The sequence below is a fragment of the Aulonocara sp. 'chitande type north' Nkhata Bay genome, linkage group LG5 (genome assembly GCF_057382095.1).
Source record: "Aulonocara sp. 'chitande type north' Nkhata Bay isolate Kocher_YH1m ecotype deep benthic linkage group LG5, A_spYH_male_GT1.1, whole genome shotgun sequence".
NCBI lineage: Eukaryota > Metazoa > Chordata > Actinopteri > Cichliformes > Cichlidae > Aulonocara > Aulonocara sp. 'chitande type north' Nkhata Bay.
Genome location: NC_141348.1, coordinates 39,332,614 through 39,349,434, shown reverse-complemented (window position 1 = coordinate 39,349,434; position 16,821 = coordinate 39,332,614). Strand labels below are relative to the sequence as shown.

The 16,821-nt window shown below is 37.7% G+C and overlaps 2 protein-coding genes across 3 annotated transcripts in view; one reads left to right on the top strand and one right to left on the bottom strand.

The window, feature by feature from the left end:
* necab3 (N-terminal EF-hand calcium binding protein 3) overlaps positions 1 to 8,879 on the bottom strand; it is a 42,474-nt gene extending 33,595 nt beyond the window's left edge. The window contains exons 1-2 of the mRNA XM_086293474.1: positions 8,593 to 8,879; positions 4,138 to 4,162 (exon numbers count right to left, since the gene is read on the bottom strand). Coding sequence (XP_086149600.1) covers positions 4,138 to 4,162; positions 8,593 to 8,715 — 148 coding nt within the window. The 5' untranslated portion in view covers positions 8,716 to 8,879. The remainder of the gene's footprint in view (positions 1 to 4,137; positions 4,163 to 8,592) is intronic.
* Positions 8,880 to 9,499: 620 nt separating this feature from the next.
* Positions 9,500 to 16,815, top strand: rbck1 (RanBP-type and C3HC4-type zinc finger containing 1). 2 transcript variants are annotated; one of them, XM_086293470.1, is made up of 12 exons: positions 9,500 to 9,774; positions 10,148 to 10,292; positions 10,616 to 10,712; positions 12,314 to 12,512; positions 12,648 to 12,790; positions 12,898 to 13,071; positions 13,547 to 13,707; positions 14,447 to 14,543; positions 14,734 to 14,913; positions 15,004 to 15,102; positions 15,805 to 15,948; positions 16,048 to 16,815. In XM_086293470.1, the coding sequence occupies exons 1-12, from the start codon at positions 9,735 to 9,737 to the stop codon at positions 16,126 to 16,128; spliced, it is 1,560 nt and encodes a 519-aa protein (XP_086149596.1). In that variant the 5' UTR covers positions 9,500 to 9,734; the 3' UTR covers positions 16,129 to 16,815. The 2 variants fall into 2 exon arrangements, with proteins under 2 accessions (XP_086149596.1, XP_086149595.1); XM_086293469.1 differs by having other exon boundaries at positions 10,145 to 10,292.
* The last annotated feature ends 6 nt before the right edge of the window (positions 16,816 to 16,821 follow it).

Sequence of the window (16,821 nt, the reverse complement as noted above, 5' to 3'; positions counted from 1 at the left end):
AAAGCTAATGGGACACGGCCTGATCATATATAACATTTTCTCTTTACTTTAGTTTATAAAAGTCAGATTACTATAACAAAGTGTTCACAAGGCAAGAGTAAACAAGAACATGAAAGTGAGTACGTCCTGTAAAGTAGGGCACAAAGTAGGGCACATTCATATCTTTCCAAAGGTTAGTCCCATTGCAGACTCTGCTAAGAGGTTTATAAATTCCCCATGAATGCATCACTTCAATAGCAACAAGCATTACGAGGAAAGATGGGTCTTGATTCCTTTTGGTAAACTTCTATGCACTAAAATGCCCGCATCGTTACAGATTCTGGTATTCTTAGCACAAATGCTCTACTTAGGATGTGTTCCACCTGGCCACCTGTGAGAAAGTCTAAAGCTGCTCTATATCTTCCATATTCCAACTTAAGTTGCTTTTAGAACAAACAACCTATTGATTCTCCACTTCAGTAATAACATAACGCTGACAGGTCTTATCCACCACAGAGCAGATGTTAGAAGAAAGATGAGGTTTCATCTTCAGTCATAACACTGCAAGTGTGATCTGCTGAATATGGAGAAATAACATTTTTTCATAAGAAAAGTTGGGGTTATTTAAATTATTCTTAGGATTTCATGCACATTGGTCTCAGAGTAGTCATTAAAAGCAGGATGCAGTTGCAGTATAAAACTTTTGAATCATGATTTTAACTTAAGTTAAAAACTATAAGATTTTATACTCTTATGGACCTTAATTTGGAATAGCTGTCTAAGCTATTCCAAATTAAGGTCCATAAATTATTCTTTTCCGGAGTAGTAATGGAGAGAAAGTTTTATTTATTTATATATATAGCTTCAAAGTCTTTACAGCATACTGTTTAACTAGGAGTAACTGCTTGAAATGTCGAGCTACTTTCGGATTTTGTTTTTCATTAAATCTGGTTTCTGTCTAACCAAAACGTGCCCAATATTCGGTCTCATTTTAGCTCTTTTTAACCATTTATTCTCATTTTCTATTATTCACTTCATATGCACAGAAACTAGTTTTTAACTTCCAGGAAAGATCATGGTGTGGGTTAAAATACACCTCAACTGTAAACAAATACATAACGCATAGTATATAAAAATATACTATATAAAAGGTTGTATCAGCAGGTGTGATCGAAATACAATTGTTATACCATATGAGCTATGACACAAGACACTATATATAAGTTATTGAATAATATTGTACATTTATTATACATCCAAGACAAAACTAAACATAAATTATAATATTGCTAATATTTTTTAGATATTTACACAGAGACATTCTAATAACTATTTACTCAAGTTTATTATCCATCATTGTTACTATAACCATAGTAACACTTTATAAGTTTTACCAAGACAGGACGTGCTTAGTAACTACCACGTTTCTATTATTCAGTGCATTCTGACGGTGTCATCATATTATATTCTTCGCCTAATTCCAGTGGGATTTATATTTCAATTACTAATGAAAAATAACTAGCAGGGGTTGTAGGAGAGAATATTTTCTTTGAGTTTTTCTGTCATTATAACGAAACAGAGAATACATTTGGCTGGAAGCAACAGAACAATTCATAATGTCAAATTCCTGTCATAGGAGATTGTTAAGAGCTGCTGAGAAGTAATTGTTGTGTGGAGGTAGACCCTGTATACGCAATAATGTCCTACTGATGTGCACTTCTTCTTGATTTGCTTTGGCATGTTATTTCATCTGATGTTAGAAATAAATATATCTCTCTTACAGAGCAGTAAGGGTGCTGAACCTGCTGTACATGTGTTTTTTTCCTCAATCATAGGGCTCTGGTGACAATCTATATGCCAAAAAGCATTTGATTCTGTTAGATGAATGGTATTATTTTACATTATGGATGGAATTATCCTAGCCTATCCTATCCTATGCTATACTGTACTATATTGAAAACAATAAAATACATACAATAAAAATGAATATATACCCAAGACTATTCAATTGATTTCATTTCAAAAACAGAAGAAGATGTTTGGAATTGAGGTAAAGAAAAAGAAAACCGAGTATGAGATGTTAACAGACAAGCAAAAGTTTACCTTTTGAACCTGATTATAGGTCAGACTAAATGTGCAGTCCTTAATGTTCAAAACCATTTAGTAAGTAGACATATTTCTGATAACAAAAATGTTTGAATAAGTAACTCCCTTGAAAAAGTTAAATGTAAAAAAACTACATAAAGTAGAAATGCATTTCAGTCACAACTGAGATAGAAATTCATGATAATTTTAAAGAGCTCTTTAAAAACTGAAAAGCAAAGCATGAAAATTAAAGTAAGATAGGAAGCCAAAGGTCCTTTCATAATAACACAAGAGAAACGAGATACAGTGGTTAACAGCATGCTTACTCTCGAGGAGAATCTTTAGCTGGAAATTAGTCATTTGTTTGTTATTATAATATTTATCTAATTTCTCTACCAAGGCTGACTGTTGGAGGTCCTGCATCAAATTACCTCAACATCCATGACAAATTTATTTAGAGCTTGGACTCCAAACTCTAAGCTACTCCCTGATTATTGGGCAATAATCAGGGAGTAGCTTAAGAAAGGGATATGAAATAACTAGATTGACCTAATTTACAAAATATATATTACTGAGATGACTCCATTGGTCTCAATGTTCTGTTTATTTAAAAACACAAAGATGATTTAACAAAAAGAAATAAAGCTTTGTTGGAGCATAAAAAGAGGACAGTTCTTCTTCTTCTTATTATTATTATTATTATTTATGTTTTCACTTTTAGGGCCTAAAAAATGTAAATGCTGACCCATCAGAACTTTGCCTTTCCTAAAATTATCGATTGTGCACTTAATACATGCCAAGATGCATCCCAGTATGGTAGATGTTGATGTGAGCCAGTCTTTTTACGTATTTTCTTCTGTAAATAAATCTTAAATCTAAAAGCGTTCTCTCTTTGCACACTAAGAAATGCGTGCCTTCTGTTGCACTGTCAAAAGCAATCACAAAATAAAAATGGATCATTTTGTGCCTCAATGAAAAAAAGAAAAATTGCATCTGACACAATGACAAATATCAGTTTAGCAAAATCACAAAATATTTTTTTCTCAACAAAACAAGTCTCTGGTGTAATACAAGAGACATACACACATACAAGAGACACGGCAGCCGCTTTTGCAGTCATCTTTGTCTGTTTACTTAATTTATTAATAATCCCAGAGCAAATACTGCATAAGCTACAGCTTCACTTCAATCTAATTTCCTGAAAATTGCTCATGAAAACTATAATGAACCAATCTGAGGGGGAAGTCTGTACAACAAAAAGTAATTTCATTAAAATTAGCTGAATGCATTAAACATCACGCACCAATAATATTGATGCATTAATGCTGGAGTCTCCCGGGGCTACTGGCACAAATAACAACTACAGTAAGCGCTTGCAATGCTTATATCTTCTCACTGCCAAATTTTACAAACCCAAGGTGCCCTTAAGAGCCCTATACAGTGTGACGTAGGAGGCATCTACAGGTGCATTCACTGTGCATTCAGACCAAACTGATCCGGCTAACCGACAGTGAGTATGGAGCTACAGTATCATTGTGAAGTAGCACAGTTCTTGGTAGACTGTGCCATTACCATGAGGTAAAATGAGTAAAACAAACAACTGATTATGACACAGACATAGGTATGTGTACAGATGTCCAACTCTTGAAATACGAAGTCTATCCTGTACGCATTTGGCAATAAATTTGTTGCTAGAAAAAATATCTTGGCTGCGGCTGTGTTAACATGACTCATAATAATTTGTAAACAGCACCCGCAGCACCCAAACAATGCAGTTTGACAGGAAGAAGCTTTATTTTGTGTGGCACGTTCTTCCAAGTTTGGGCTACAATCCAGAATCTCAGAATAATTTTAATTGGGTGGAAAAACTTATTCAAGCATGCAGAGGAAAGAAGATTCACTTGAAGAGTCATTCATGCAAATTCCCCCCCCCCCCCCCCCCCCTTTTTTTTTTTTTTTTTCTCCATCTAGATTGTTTGGGGCATAATAACAAGTGGAAGGATGTGGAGGAATAACAAGCATGCATTGTGACAAATTATTCATCACCAAGCATATTATGTACTGTTTACTCACCGTTTTTGTCTGCTCTGCGGAAAATCTGGAAAACAAAAAGAGGGGGGAGAGGATGGTTTTTATTTCTAGCATAGGATCACTGAAGGGATTCTTGCAATAAGCAGGTGTAAATTATTAAGAATCATGGCAGTTTGTCAAAAACACAATAGGATGTTTAACGCCTGCGGTTCGTTTATCCTGGTGCACAGACTAGAAAGATGACAAGAAGAAGGACATTTACAAAGGCTGTTATACTCTGCATGAGTGAGTCATGTTAGGTTGAAAGCAAATTGATAGTGTCAGTTCTAAAATAGGTTGAACAATTATCATTCTAAAGTAAACAGTCATTTACTTCAGAAGTGATAATTGTACGGTAACGCCACACTATGTTTATTGTCTATTTGTTTGACTCACTGATGCTTTTTCATTAATTTCTTAGGAGGGCCAATATGGTAGGTAGTAAGAAGGATAATCATTTGCTATATGTATTATACACAATTCTGTTAAATATACAGTATGCAATAATATGCAAGAGTAACAGTAAGTCACAAATAATGGGGACTCCAAACACAAGATACTATCTGATCCACTTGCAGCTTATTTTCTCTGGCATGCAGCTTTGTCTGCAAACAACACAGAAGTCCACCTTTCACTAAATCCTTTTTTCACTATGAGCATCTGAACATTTGACAGCAGGAAAAGCAGAAACAAAGCTCCTGCATTAGTTTACTGTTTTGCTTACTTCAACATAGCCATCGTATCAGTTTTATAACGCGGTAACAATGTTCGTTTGAAGCCATTTCATGGATTATCAGTCTAATCACAACGATGCTGCGCTGTATATAAACAATGCTGTGTAATCTTAATAGAATTGGTTTCCTCCATTCTGTTCCCCGTGGGGGACTCTCATGTACAAAACTGGCTTGAATTAACAGTAGCGGATGGAGCACTTACGTCAGTTGTATTATTTAATACACCAATGATGACTATACGAAGACAAAACTATGACTGCACACACCACATCACTCAGCTGCAGCAAAAAAACACCAAAACAAATACAGATTTTGTTTTATATATATATATATATAACTGGTCTGTGTTTGATAGTAGTTACTGTTGCAATTGTTATGGAGTTTAAAAAAAGATAGAATCTTCTTGTTTTTAGCTGAGTTTTGAACCACCAGTAATGGCAACTTATAAAAAGCCCACTTCTCAAGCTGAAAAAAACACCCATCAGATAAAATCAACAGTATAGATTATTCACTAAAAGTAGAAAAATCACTAAAACTGAGGAAAGCCATTTGTTTTCTGACACGCAAAAGACAAATGTCCACACAACAGGATAAAGCTCAGGGTTGATCCTGTAAAGCCTGTGCGACTGCTTTGAGAAAAAGAGTTGCTTTTTGGTCAACATGTAAAAATCTACTTGTTTCATTTTTTTTTTCTTTAGCTCAGTGAAAACATTATTGTCCAGAAAATAGAAAGTGGACTGTTTGGCTTCACCAAACAACATAAAATAGAAGCAAAACAGAAAGCTATACCAACACACCATCAATAAATAACAGCGGTAAAACAGGGCTTTAGATCTAGATTTAAAGATCACAGCCACAACACAGCGACTAAAGTAACTATTGTGAAGGCTAAATATATTTTTCAAAGCGTTTGAATACACAATCAAATAAAACTCAAGTCTACTGTGCACTGAGATGTGTTTCTTGAAAATATGAACATGAAACTTAGATTTTTAAACCAATTTTAGTTTAATCTGTGCACTATAATAAGAATTTCACAAATATTAATGCAGCCACACAAACAAACATATATGTGCATTTGTAGCTGTATGCAGCTTGGTTGTCATTCAGGGGAGCAGAAAACAATAGCTTCATTAAGCGAGTTTGAATGCAAGATCTGCAATGAAAACAACAGATTCGTAATTTGTTCTCTTTTATTGATTCTCTTTCACTCCCTGAGACATTTATGTCCAGTGTTAAGCAGCACAACTGCCGTGCTCATTGGTTTTGACCTACAGTTTATTAATCCTGCAGAATTTGGTCCTCGTTTTAATTTGCTATAGGTCAACAAGCTCAAGGTTTGCACTTGTGCCCTCAGTGTGTCTGTCTGTCTCTCCACTGCTTCAATCCTGACTTATAACAAGAGCCGGGTCATAACGACTCACTTCACGAAACACTGGCTGCTCTATTTTTGATTCCTCATCCTATTAAAAGCAACATTGCACTTGGATTGCACATAGAAAGGACAATCAGAACACTCTACTTATCTTACATGAATACAAATTTGATGTTGTACCGGCTTTAGGGTTCTGTCACTGCACAATCTCAGTCAGCAGCTTGTTCTTTTTCACTTTGGCACTGTGACCCATCTAGCCAACATTTTCCACTCCTCCTCTATTCCAGGAAGATCAGGTATAGCGTTAAATGTGTTTGTTGTTTGGCTGTGGCTTTTGACTCTCCGGTGTCAGGAGACGATAATGCATCATTTACAGCAAGCCCAGGAAAGGTCAGACCTGCTTCCCATTGTGTTGCTGTTCTGATGTCATGGTGGAGGGTATTAAGACGGTGGGTTATCTCAGGCTCTGCTTTCACACCACTTGGTGCAATGCTTAATAAAAAAGACATAACATCACCAAAACAACCCTAATAAATATGCTTTGTTGTTAGTAAATGCCAGATGATTTACTTTCTGTGACAATCCAAAATATCATATTTTTCTTTCTCAGTAGCAGCAAAAGAAGAGAAGAAGCAGAAATAAGTGCCAGGAATCAAGAAAGCCTAAGAAAAGCAGGCCTGCTGCATTCACAAAACAAAGACTCTAAGAAGAGTAGCCAACAATGTAAATGATGAAACAGCCTCATACAACCCTAGCACAATCAGTCACTTTTAAAGGTTTGCTTTTTCTTTGATTTGTTGCAATCTTTGCATCTCTAATGTTAGTGACTGGCTCAGTATCCTGCAATTGATGCACTGATGTGCAGATCTGTCTGCAAATTAAAGCTTATATGTTGCATGCAAAACCAAGCAACGTGCTTTTATAATAAATCAGTTTAATTGTTACAAACAATTACAAAATGTTCTGAATCAATTAGCATTTAGTCATTAATCCCCTGTCATTCTGTTGTGTATGTCTCGTAACCACTTGAAAATCAGTAGGTAGCACTGCAATAACAAAGGATTCACATTACTCGCTTTTACTTTAGGAACACAAAATCTTTATGCAGACTTAAACCTGTACTAATGGAAATGTCAAACCAACACAAAAGATTAAAATTCTTAAAATCTCTCAGCTGTCCCAGGGGAATATTTGGTCAATCTACAGCTAGGAATGTTTCCAGTCTTGGAACATGGTGCTTCTGCACCAAATAAAGGTGGAAAGCAATAAAAAGAAAGAATGAGGAGAAAAATGCAATGCACAGAGCAACATGGCACTTAAATTCAAGACAGCATGTCCGTTTCTGACTGAGACTGATTATTATTGTATTCAGTACCGTCTCCTACACACAGTGTTTTAAACAATTTAAGCATAATTATATTTTGAGCATAGAACCGTCAAGCTGAATGGTCTTTTTTGTGTGTTAGTGCTCAGTCAACAGAAAAGCTCAAGGCCGAAGACTGAATATGAGAAGCACTTCAATCACATACCCCATTCAGGGACAGTGCACACTTTTAAATAGACATTTCTGCAAAAGTAATGTCCTTGTCTACACAAGGTTGTAGTCAAAGGGAAATGGAAAGCTTCAAGCTAGTGAGAGCTCAGATTTGGAAACATCACTGGTCTGCTAACCTCTAACAAGATGACAAGCTGGATGGTGGTTTCTATGGCAGCATTGCAGGTTAATAAGGCTGTTACTGTTTTGAGCACAACTTAGGGTAAGCTGCGCATTATAAATCATAGCACCATTTTTGAGTTGATCACTTAGTTTGTTTGTTTGTTTGTTTAATACATATATATTGAATAGGTTCACTGTTATGCACGTATTGCCTCTGAAAGCCCAGAAGTGTTTGCATCTGTGCGTAACAAAAAGAGGAGAACCCCCAGCAGTCCCTAAACCTGTCAGACTGGGGGCTTAATTTATCATGCAGAGACAGCAGCTGCAGCTGCAGCTTTTCCTACTTTCCTACGCACACGCGCGTACATGGCGAAGCGCACACCACACAACATCTGATAAACAATACTGTAACGATGCAGTTTTCATTTCCACTAAATTCTCTAGAAAGTAATAAGTAAATAAAAGGGAGAGAGAAAAAACATTTAAATTTGCAGCACTATATCAACTCAGACCAGATCTTTTCTTTTCTTTTTTCTTTTTTTTTCATTCAATCTAATATTATTTGAACAATGAATATATTTAGATTTACAGTTAATATAAAAAATACAAGAAAAATGAATGAAAAGCAAAAGCGTCAACAATGTGTTGCATCAGTAACACTAATACATGAGTAAGAGAGCGGATCCACTCACATCATGAAAAATAGTAAGCCCCTGTCCGGCATTGTGCGGCGGCTGCTGTTGCTGCTGAGCCCGAAGATGCTTCTGTTTGGCCGACTGCAGGCACATAGTGATCATCTCTGTACAAGCCAGCATCTTCGACCGCAACGAAACACGTCTAAATCAAACTGTTGAAGTCTAGAAGGCTAAAGTAAAATGAAGATGTTGCTATGGACGAGATTAGGGCTCCAGGTGCGAGAGATGACAAGTGCAAGCAGGCAGGCGGGGACTCGGGGACGCTCTGCAACTTTGTGGTGCGCAGCTGAACAGACCCGCCAGCCCCTCCTGCTGGAGCCGCTGTGATTGGCTCGTTTATCAGCATCTGGATTAAACTGATCATCACTAAAGCTTCTTATCTTCCCATAACCCTTTGTATATCTTTTTTTTTCGGTTTGAACGCAAAGACACACTATTAAAACTAGAGCTGCAATATACGACCAACTTGCCCTCGGAGTGCTCATTCATCGCCAGAGATGTTAATACCGATAAAAAAGGGCTTATTTTAAAGGGCTTCCGTTGTTCTTAAGTTAAATATACAGCGAATGTAATTAATCTGAATTAAATATTAGGTCCAAAGTTGTAAAACCTGAATGTTAAAATGAGTTCAGCCTTTGACATACACTGCCATCTGCTGGATGCGAGAAGTCACCATTTCAGATGGGGGTTTTTTTGTTTGTTTTTTTAAAGGGGGTGAATGTATAATTAGATTTCATGCATCGGCTGTTATTTATTTTTGGACTTATTCGTGTGGTTTTTAGTTTTACAATAATGCATTTAACTGATTTAGATAGGAACAAAAAAGTGTCAACGAGGGGTGGAGCGAAATAAATTCCAAAGCGATCCTTTAAAAATATCTCTTCCTGGGCGTGAGTCAGTTTCACTTTCCGTTCTACCTGACAGGGACTGAGAAGTGAGAAAGCGACGCTAGAGTGGTACTTCTGACTTCTACTTGGCTCTCTTTGGCCCTATAGCTGCCTTTCTTAACCTTAAGCCGAACTTGGAAAGGCTCTGTCGGATGAGGACTGAGGAAGTATTGCCTGAAATAGTTTTAAAGGCAGCTGTGTTTCGTTACAGCTGCCAAGCAGCTTAATAATTTTATTACCTCCCGTGTAGTAATGGCTTCAGAGGTGGCACCGAGGGTCGATCTGACTGAGGGTAAGCAGCTCAATTAACTTTCGATTTTGTTATGAAGACTCCAAATACTTCTTGACAACTACGTTTTATAAGATCTCAGAGCTGTCCTAGTAAAACAGAAAGCGTTTTGTGTGTGTCACTGCTTGCTATCGATTTCTTAGTGTAGAGATTGTGAAAGTGTCACTGTTGTTTTGGTAAGACTCAACGCTTTATATTGTCAAAATCAACAGACAAGCCACTATCAATTTCGTAATGTTCATTTACCATCGCTACGTACGTGTATGTTGGCATAGAGGATAGAAAGAAATCAATTGATAATACGAAGAATTAAAGAAAAACGAGTTATGCTGACAATAAGTCACGTGACGCCCCTCTTCCTTTGCTCGCGAAGAAGCGGAGGAGCTTGCCCGGTCTCTGACTGAAGCCCTCAGCAGCGGGGACTCTGAAGAAGCAGCTAAACTGTGCCAGAGGCTGACTCAGCTCTCCGTCCGGGTGTCAGTCAACATCAACAGTCAGATCTACCCCCAGGAATCCATAAGGTGGGACACAGCAGTGTGTGGGGATATGCCTGTGTGTACTTCCCTGTTTCTTAAAATGCCTCCATGACAGTAATACCACAGACGCTGCTGTTTATGGGGGAAGAGTTCCCCTTTTTATTTTTAGATGGGCTCTGTTTTAATTTGGAAGCATGCAATGTAAACAAGAATTAAGGCCAAGTGCCAAAAAAACAAAACATGCATATATGACTGTTTGTCTGTGGTTACATGCTGGAAATACCAAAATAAGAACACGAATGAATGGACATGAATGTTCAAGTGAAAATAGTAGAGGGCTGACATGTTCTGTTGTTCCTGTTCTACAGGTTGAAGGTTGGAGTGGAGGATGGACAGTCAGAAGACAATATCCCTGTGATTCTTGAGGTTGCTACTGGCATGACAATTGCACAATTAAAAGACAAGGTACTGATGTGAAAGCACACGCAACACAAGAGGCAATTTTCTTCTGTTCTTTTATTATTATTTTTTTTTACGTAAATATTTTCTTACCAACCTATGATACATTACACATATAAAACCTAAAATGGAGCTGAGCTATGATCTATTAAAGGCTACTTGTGAAGTTTTCTTGTAACCAAAAATGTTTATGTATCACTCATAATAATGCAGTGAGTGTATCATGGAGTGTATCATTTGTCAGTAAAGCCTTGCCCCTAAATGCAATTCAGTATTGTTTATATCAGTGTTTATCAGCAAGCAGTCTTTTCTATTTTTATTTTAAATTCAGCTTTATTTCAGACTTCGTGTCCAAAGTGAGTTTGCTCATTTCAATTTTAGTCTTGTTTTTAGAAGTTTCACTGTTAGTTTTACTGTTTTATTGTCTAGCACGTATACACTAAAGGTAAAAGTTAGGAAAGTCATTATAAGTATTATAAAGATTGTAAGTATCCTATTACCTTAAAAACACAAAACGTTTTTCAAACAGTTGACTCATTCTTGTAGATATCCAAAGTCTTAATAAACATCTTCATCAAAGTCTCCTCAGCCAAGCTGTGATAACAAATTTTTTGTTACGGTTTGGAGGAGGACTCAAGCGCAGGACTCCGGTTCTGATGCTCACAAGGATTTATTTACAATTCACCTGGTGTATATACAAGAAGGTGCGGGGGGTGCTATATACAGCTGAGTGAGGGAAGAAGGGGTCTCCAGGGAAGTCCAGGGGGGAAGCACGCGTTCTTCAGATCATCCACACAAACGATCACAGGCTCACACTCCGACACTGCCACACAGAAATCACACAGGGGAAAATCCAGGGAGCTCTGTAGGCAGGGAGTCAGGGTTAAGTACGACACACAAAGGAAAATACTCTTAATTAGACTTGCTGTAGCTTGGCTTCACTAACGCATGGTAGACAACGATCCAGCGATGAACAGCAGTCGCCTCCTGGTTTAACTGCTGATCGTCTTAATGAGACCCAGGTGTCTTATCTGTCGAGGGCCTGGGCCAAGGGCGTGAACCCACAGTGAGTTTCGCGCCGGCGAGAGAGAGAGAGAGAGAGAGAGAGAGAGCTGATCAGCTGATCCGCCTGGCCTTGACATTTTTACCAAACGAATAAATACTAAAACTAAGGATGTTTCCTCTTTTCTATTTTTTTTATTTCATTTGAGTTCATGTTCCAAGTTCACAAAATCATTTCAGTTGGTTTTATTTTTCCAAAGTCTAGTATGTATTATTTTTTTTAAATGTTAGTTAAGTAAAAGTTTTTTCACATCTAGTTTTAGTTTTCAGTTTGGTGTTAGTTAACTATAGTAACCTTACCACATACACACAGTAGCAAAGTTGTGCACCGATTCATACAAAAACAGCCCCACAGTGCTACAAGAGATCAAAACCCTCCTGACCATTCTTGATGTCTTCTATGCATTAAAGTGTTTATTACCCTTTAGGAAGTGGTAGTACACCAGCTGGCTTATGTTATTGTCTTTAAAGTTTCACTGCATTTTGTTAAGCCACATTGAAATTCCAGTGGACGAGTTACTTTTTCTTTTCTTTTATATTCAAAGATCAGCCAAGATTTTGGGTTCCACCCACTGCTGCAGCGCTGGGTGATTGGGAAGCGGCTAGCTCAGGACCAGGAAACATTATATAGCCATGGGATTCGAAATAGTGGAGACCAGGCTTTCCTGTTTATCAGGTCTGCCCATGCTGCTCATCTCACACGGCATCAGCACAACCTGGACCAGGAGCAACAACGTATAGATGGTAAGTAGTAAACAGTTGTCTTACCTTTTGAACGATAAGAAGAAGTGCTTTGGCTATGATAAATACAGACAGCAAAGTATGCCGTATTGATGTTTAATAACACTGAAGTTTTATACAATTAAAATATATTATTAGGTATCATGGAGTCGATGCAACCACTGCAGCTGTTTCCCAGAGGTCTGGATGGAGGTGGTGGTGAGAAGATAGTTCCTCCTCCTCTTCCTCCTAGAGACCAAACTGCTACTGTACCCAAGCCTCCTGTGGCTCCTAAACCTCAGGTCAGAACACAACTAGACCCTGCTTTAGCAATGGGCCTGCACATATAATTGTTTAAATACAGTAGTGCATGTTTTAGAGATGTGTAAACATATTGTATGTCTTGCAGTTGGGATGGGCCTGTTCAGTGTGTACATATCTGAACAAGCCAACACGTCCTGGCTGTGAGATGTGCGGAGGGGAACGGCCAGCAGAATACACTGTGCCTGACATCTACCAGCCAGATGAGGAGGAGATTAAGAGGATCCAGCAGGAAACACTTGCCATGATGCAGTACGAACAGGTAAAAGTGCTGCTTGTTAAAAAACAGCTAAAATTAAATCCTTTTAACACGGTCTCACATTTATGTGTGAAATAACCCTAATCACCTGGGGTCATGGGAAAACCTGAAATATTATAGGAAATAAGATTTGTGCTTGACAGGTTTTAAAGAAAAATTTAATGTTTATATTAAAACATCGGTATATTTGTTATAAAAGAAACAGACAGAAAGAAAGAGAAAAACCATCAGTTTAATTAACTCATTAAATCTTGTTTTTGTGTCACTTTTTTGTTTAAATTCCACATTTTAAACTACGCATTGTTCCTAGATGATTTGCCACACATTACCATTAAAGAATAATGAGAGCTGACTTTCGGGCCACAATAAAACTTCTCAGCTTTCACTTTCTATCTTCGGGAAAAGCTAAATTACTATGTTTGTAATGAGTCATGCAGTTTATCTGAACCTCTGCTGCGCATGCTACTCTGTGATAAAGGCTCAGCGGATGGAACGAGAAGAGAACTATTTGCACTTGTTGGCAACAGAAGAACAGAACCTTATCCCAAATGCCAACGAGGCAGATTGTCCAATTTGCTTCAGTAATCTGCAGCCAGGAGAGGGCATCGTGCTCAGAGAATGTCTCCATACCTTCTGCAGGTATGACAGAAAATAGCTTTGTAACATGACAGAAAAATTATCAAATTCTGTCTGCTTTCTTGGTCACTTTCTGATTAGCTAACATTGACCTTTACACCACCCATACCATATCCCAACTTCCCTGCTGCTAGACCTTCGCAATAACGTCCTTTACCAAAGTGCATCTAATGTCATCATCAATTTGATACCTGTACAAATCTAGCCATTGCATTTACTACTGTTACTACTAACTGTACAGTGGAGTTACATGACACACTTGACTTACAACTGACTTTTGAAAAAGAGCCTTTATTTAAAAACAAAACAAAACAGAAAAGATTTGGCATTTTAGTAGTATGAGTCAGAGGGGAAATATGCAGGAAATGGTCTGGGCCCCTGCAATAGTCTTTCTCATATGGGCTGCCAGCTCGGCAAGATGGGCTACAGTGGTGAGTTTTCTTGCATGTACTGCCTGGTTCACTCACAACATTTCAGTGGGATTTAAATCTTTAGCTAATTTATTCTGTACCCCTCAAGCATCTTTTTGAACCATGTCTTGGTGCAAGTCTTGTTTTAGACCCGAAACACCTTCTTCTCCTATAATTTTAACTACATGTGTCATTTCTTTTGTGTATATCAACTTTATGCATATGCAGTGTTTCATATGTATGCTCGTTTTGAATAATAAGAGTCAGTGTATGCAAAATGTGCATTGTGCTTAATATTTTATGTATATAATGACGTGTATGTGATTACTCAGGGAGTGTCTAAAAGGGACAATAGTAAACAGTCAAGATGCTGAGGTGTCCTGTCCTGACAACTGTGACAGCAAATTACTGGACCGAGAGATCAAAGAGGTGAGTGTAAGCCACGGGGACACAACCTTAACCTTCACATGGTCTATGTTTGACAGTCATACATCACCTTTCCCAAAAATAACACAGACAATAACTTTAAGAGAAGCAAATATGTTGACAGCCACACAGTATGTAATCTCTTACTCTTCATATGTCTCTGTTATTGTTTATGGTATAATCCTGGGTCCAGCTGCTCACGGAAGAGGAACACCAGCGGTTTCTGGAGTTGCGTCTGAGCATTGCAGAGAGCCGCTCAGAGCACAGCTTCCACTGTCAGACTCCCAACTGTCGTGGGTGGTGCATCTATGAGGATGAAGTCAATGAATTTCACTGTGAACTCTGCGACGAAACCAACTGCATTCTCTGCAGGGTACCTTTGTTACGTTAATACCTTAACTGAACAAAGTTTCATTTCGTGTAATAGAGAGGGCGCCAGATGTAAAGGACGTATATTTTTCAGGCCATCCACAAAGACATGAATTGCAAGGACTACCAGGATGACCTGCGTGTAAGAGCAGAGAATGATGAAGCAGCTCAGAAAACTAAACAGATGCTGGAGGTAAGTCAACTTTAAAGTGCTTTGTTAATTACCCTGAACAGTGAAAATCTATGAATGCTGGCAAAGCAAAGCAATGTGGATCAAGAAGCAGAACACAAATGACATTACAAACAAAATAATACATTGTCTCTTATCAAGGACTATAATTTTTCTCTTATCCAGAGTGAAATAAACCAAATAGGCAATTTTGTAGAATCTTAACCCTGTAAAATAAATCATAGAACAATCAGTCATTTTTTTTACAATTAAATGTTCTTTCATTAATGGCTGCTTAAGGAGGCAGTTTCCAAATCCTCAGGTGTATCTTAGACTAGTGTCGTTATTAAGGGTGAAGCAAGCTTTGGGAAGCCTTTGTTTCTCTGTGGCGGAAACAAGGGCTGTGGTGATCTGTTGCGCTCTTAACACCTTCTGTCTAATAACCTTGTGGTATTCAACACATGCTGTAAATGTATCTGTTCTGTTTAGTTGTATGCAGTGGCTAGGTCCATCTTTTATATGCAGGCTATGGCAAGGATTTAGGCATTGGATTGATACGGGGCTTTACTTTATGGAATACAGCAAAGTTAGATCATATTATATTCAGATTTTGAGTCAAGTGGATAAATTGTATTATGTTGATGTTTTTCTGTACTTTTTAAAATCACCCTCTCAGGCATTTTCCTCTATGGCTACTTCACACTGTTTCACTGTATTCAACTACAGAGCCTGCTGCAGAATGGGGAAGCCATGAAATGCCCACGGTGTGACATCATTGTCCAGAAAAAAGATGGATGTGACTGGATCTGCTGCTTGATGTGCAAAACAGAAATCTGTTGGGTCACTAAACAAGCTCGATGGGGCCCAAATGTAAATATATATGCATTAAGATAGATAAACATATTCAGAAAGGTTTCTCTATTGTGTGTCTGAGACATGGTTCTCATTTCTTTCTTTTCTTTTTTACAGGGCAGCGGTGACATAACTGGTGGATGTAGATGTCGAGTCAATAATCAGCCCTGTCATCCTAACTGCCAAAACTGTCACTGAGGGAAGAACACTAATGAACTCATATTAGAACCTCCAGTGAAAGCGATTACACTGTCTGGATAAATTCAAACCACATCTCGTGCTCAGATCTCCGATTTAATGGTAGTTTGATTTATTTCACCCTCTCTTTCACTGGTATATGGACAAAACTCATCATCTATCTTGCTTGCAATGCATCCAGGTGTATTAAAAACTGTTGTTAGTACAGTGTGAGGGGGAAAACAGTTATACTTGGAGTTTTTTTGCCACAATACCTTCTTATCTCTAGCTATTGCTTTCTTCTAGTTCAATGAGCCAATTGTGATACTATTTACTTGAGTTTGGATTCGACTCAGAATTTATCAGAACACGCATACTGAGGTAACATTTTACTTTTCTGAACAAAGATGCAAAAGGTCTTTGTGCTTATACAGTATATAATATTAGCACTCCAAAGATGACGGTGCATGATAAGGGCTTTCTTGTTTATTTTGTCTATAAAGTCTGATGATAAATAGCAATATTTTTCATTAATTTATTTTACAACTAAGAATTTTATCTATCAAACACCAGGGCAGTTGTGGTTATAAGTACTATTAAGGTCTTACCAATATAAATGGTCAGCACTTTCTGTTTAAAGTTACTGTTTTTGTTTGATATGTTATTAAAATAAATGGCTGGTTATGGGATTGTTCAGTCGACAAATCAGACTTT

Bases quoted from the DNA above. Each gene is read 5' to 3' on its own strand.
- rbck1 (XM_086293469.1), top strand. From the start codon at position 9,735: ATGGCTTCAGAGGTGGCACCGAGGGTCGATCTGACTGAGG. The intron at 12,791-12,897 runs GTCAGAACACAA...TATGTCTTGCAG, and splicing joins CTGTGGCTCCTAAACCTCAG to TTGGGATGGGCCTGTTCAGT. The intron at 13,708-14,446 runs GTATGACAGAAA...GTGATTACTCAG, and splicing joins TGTCTCCATACCTTCTGCAG to GGAGTGTCTAAAAGGGACAA.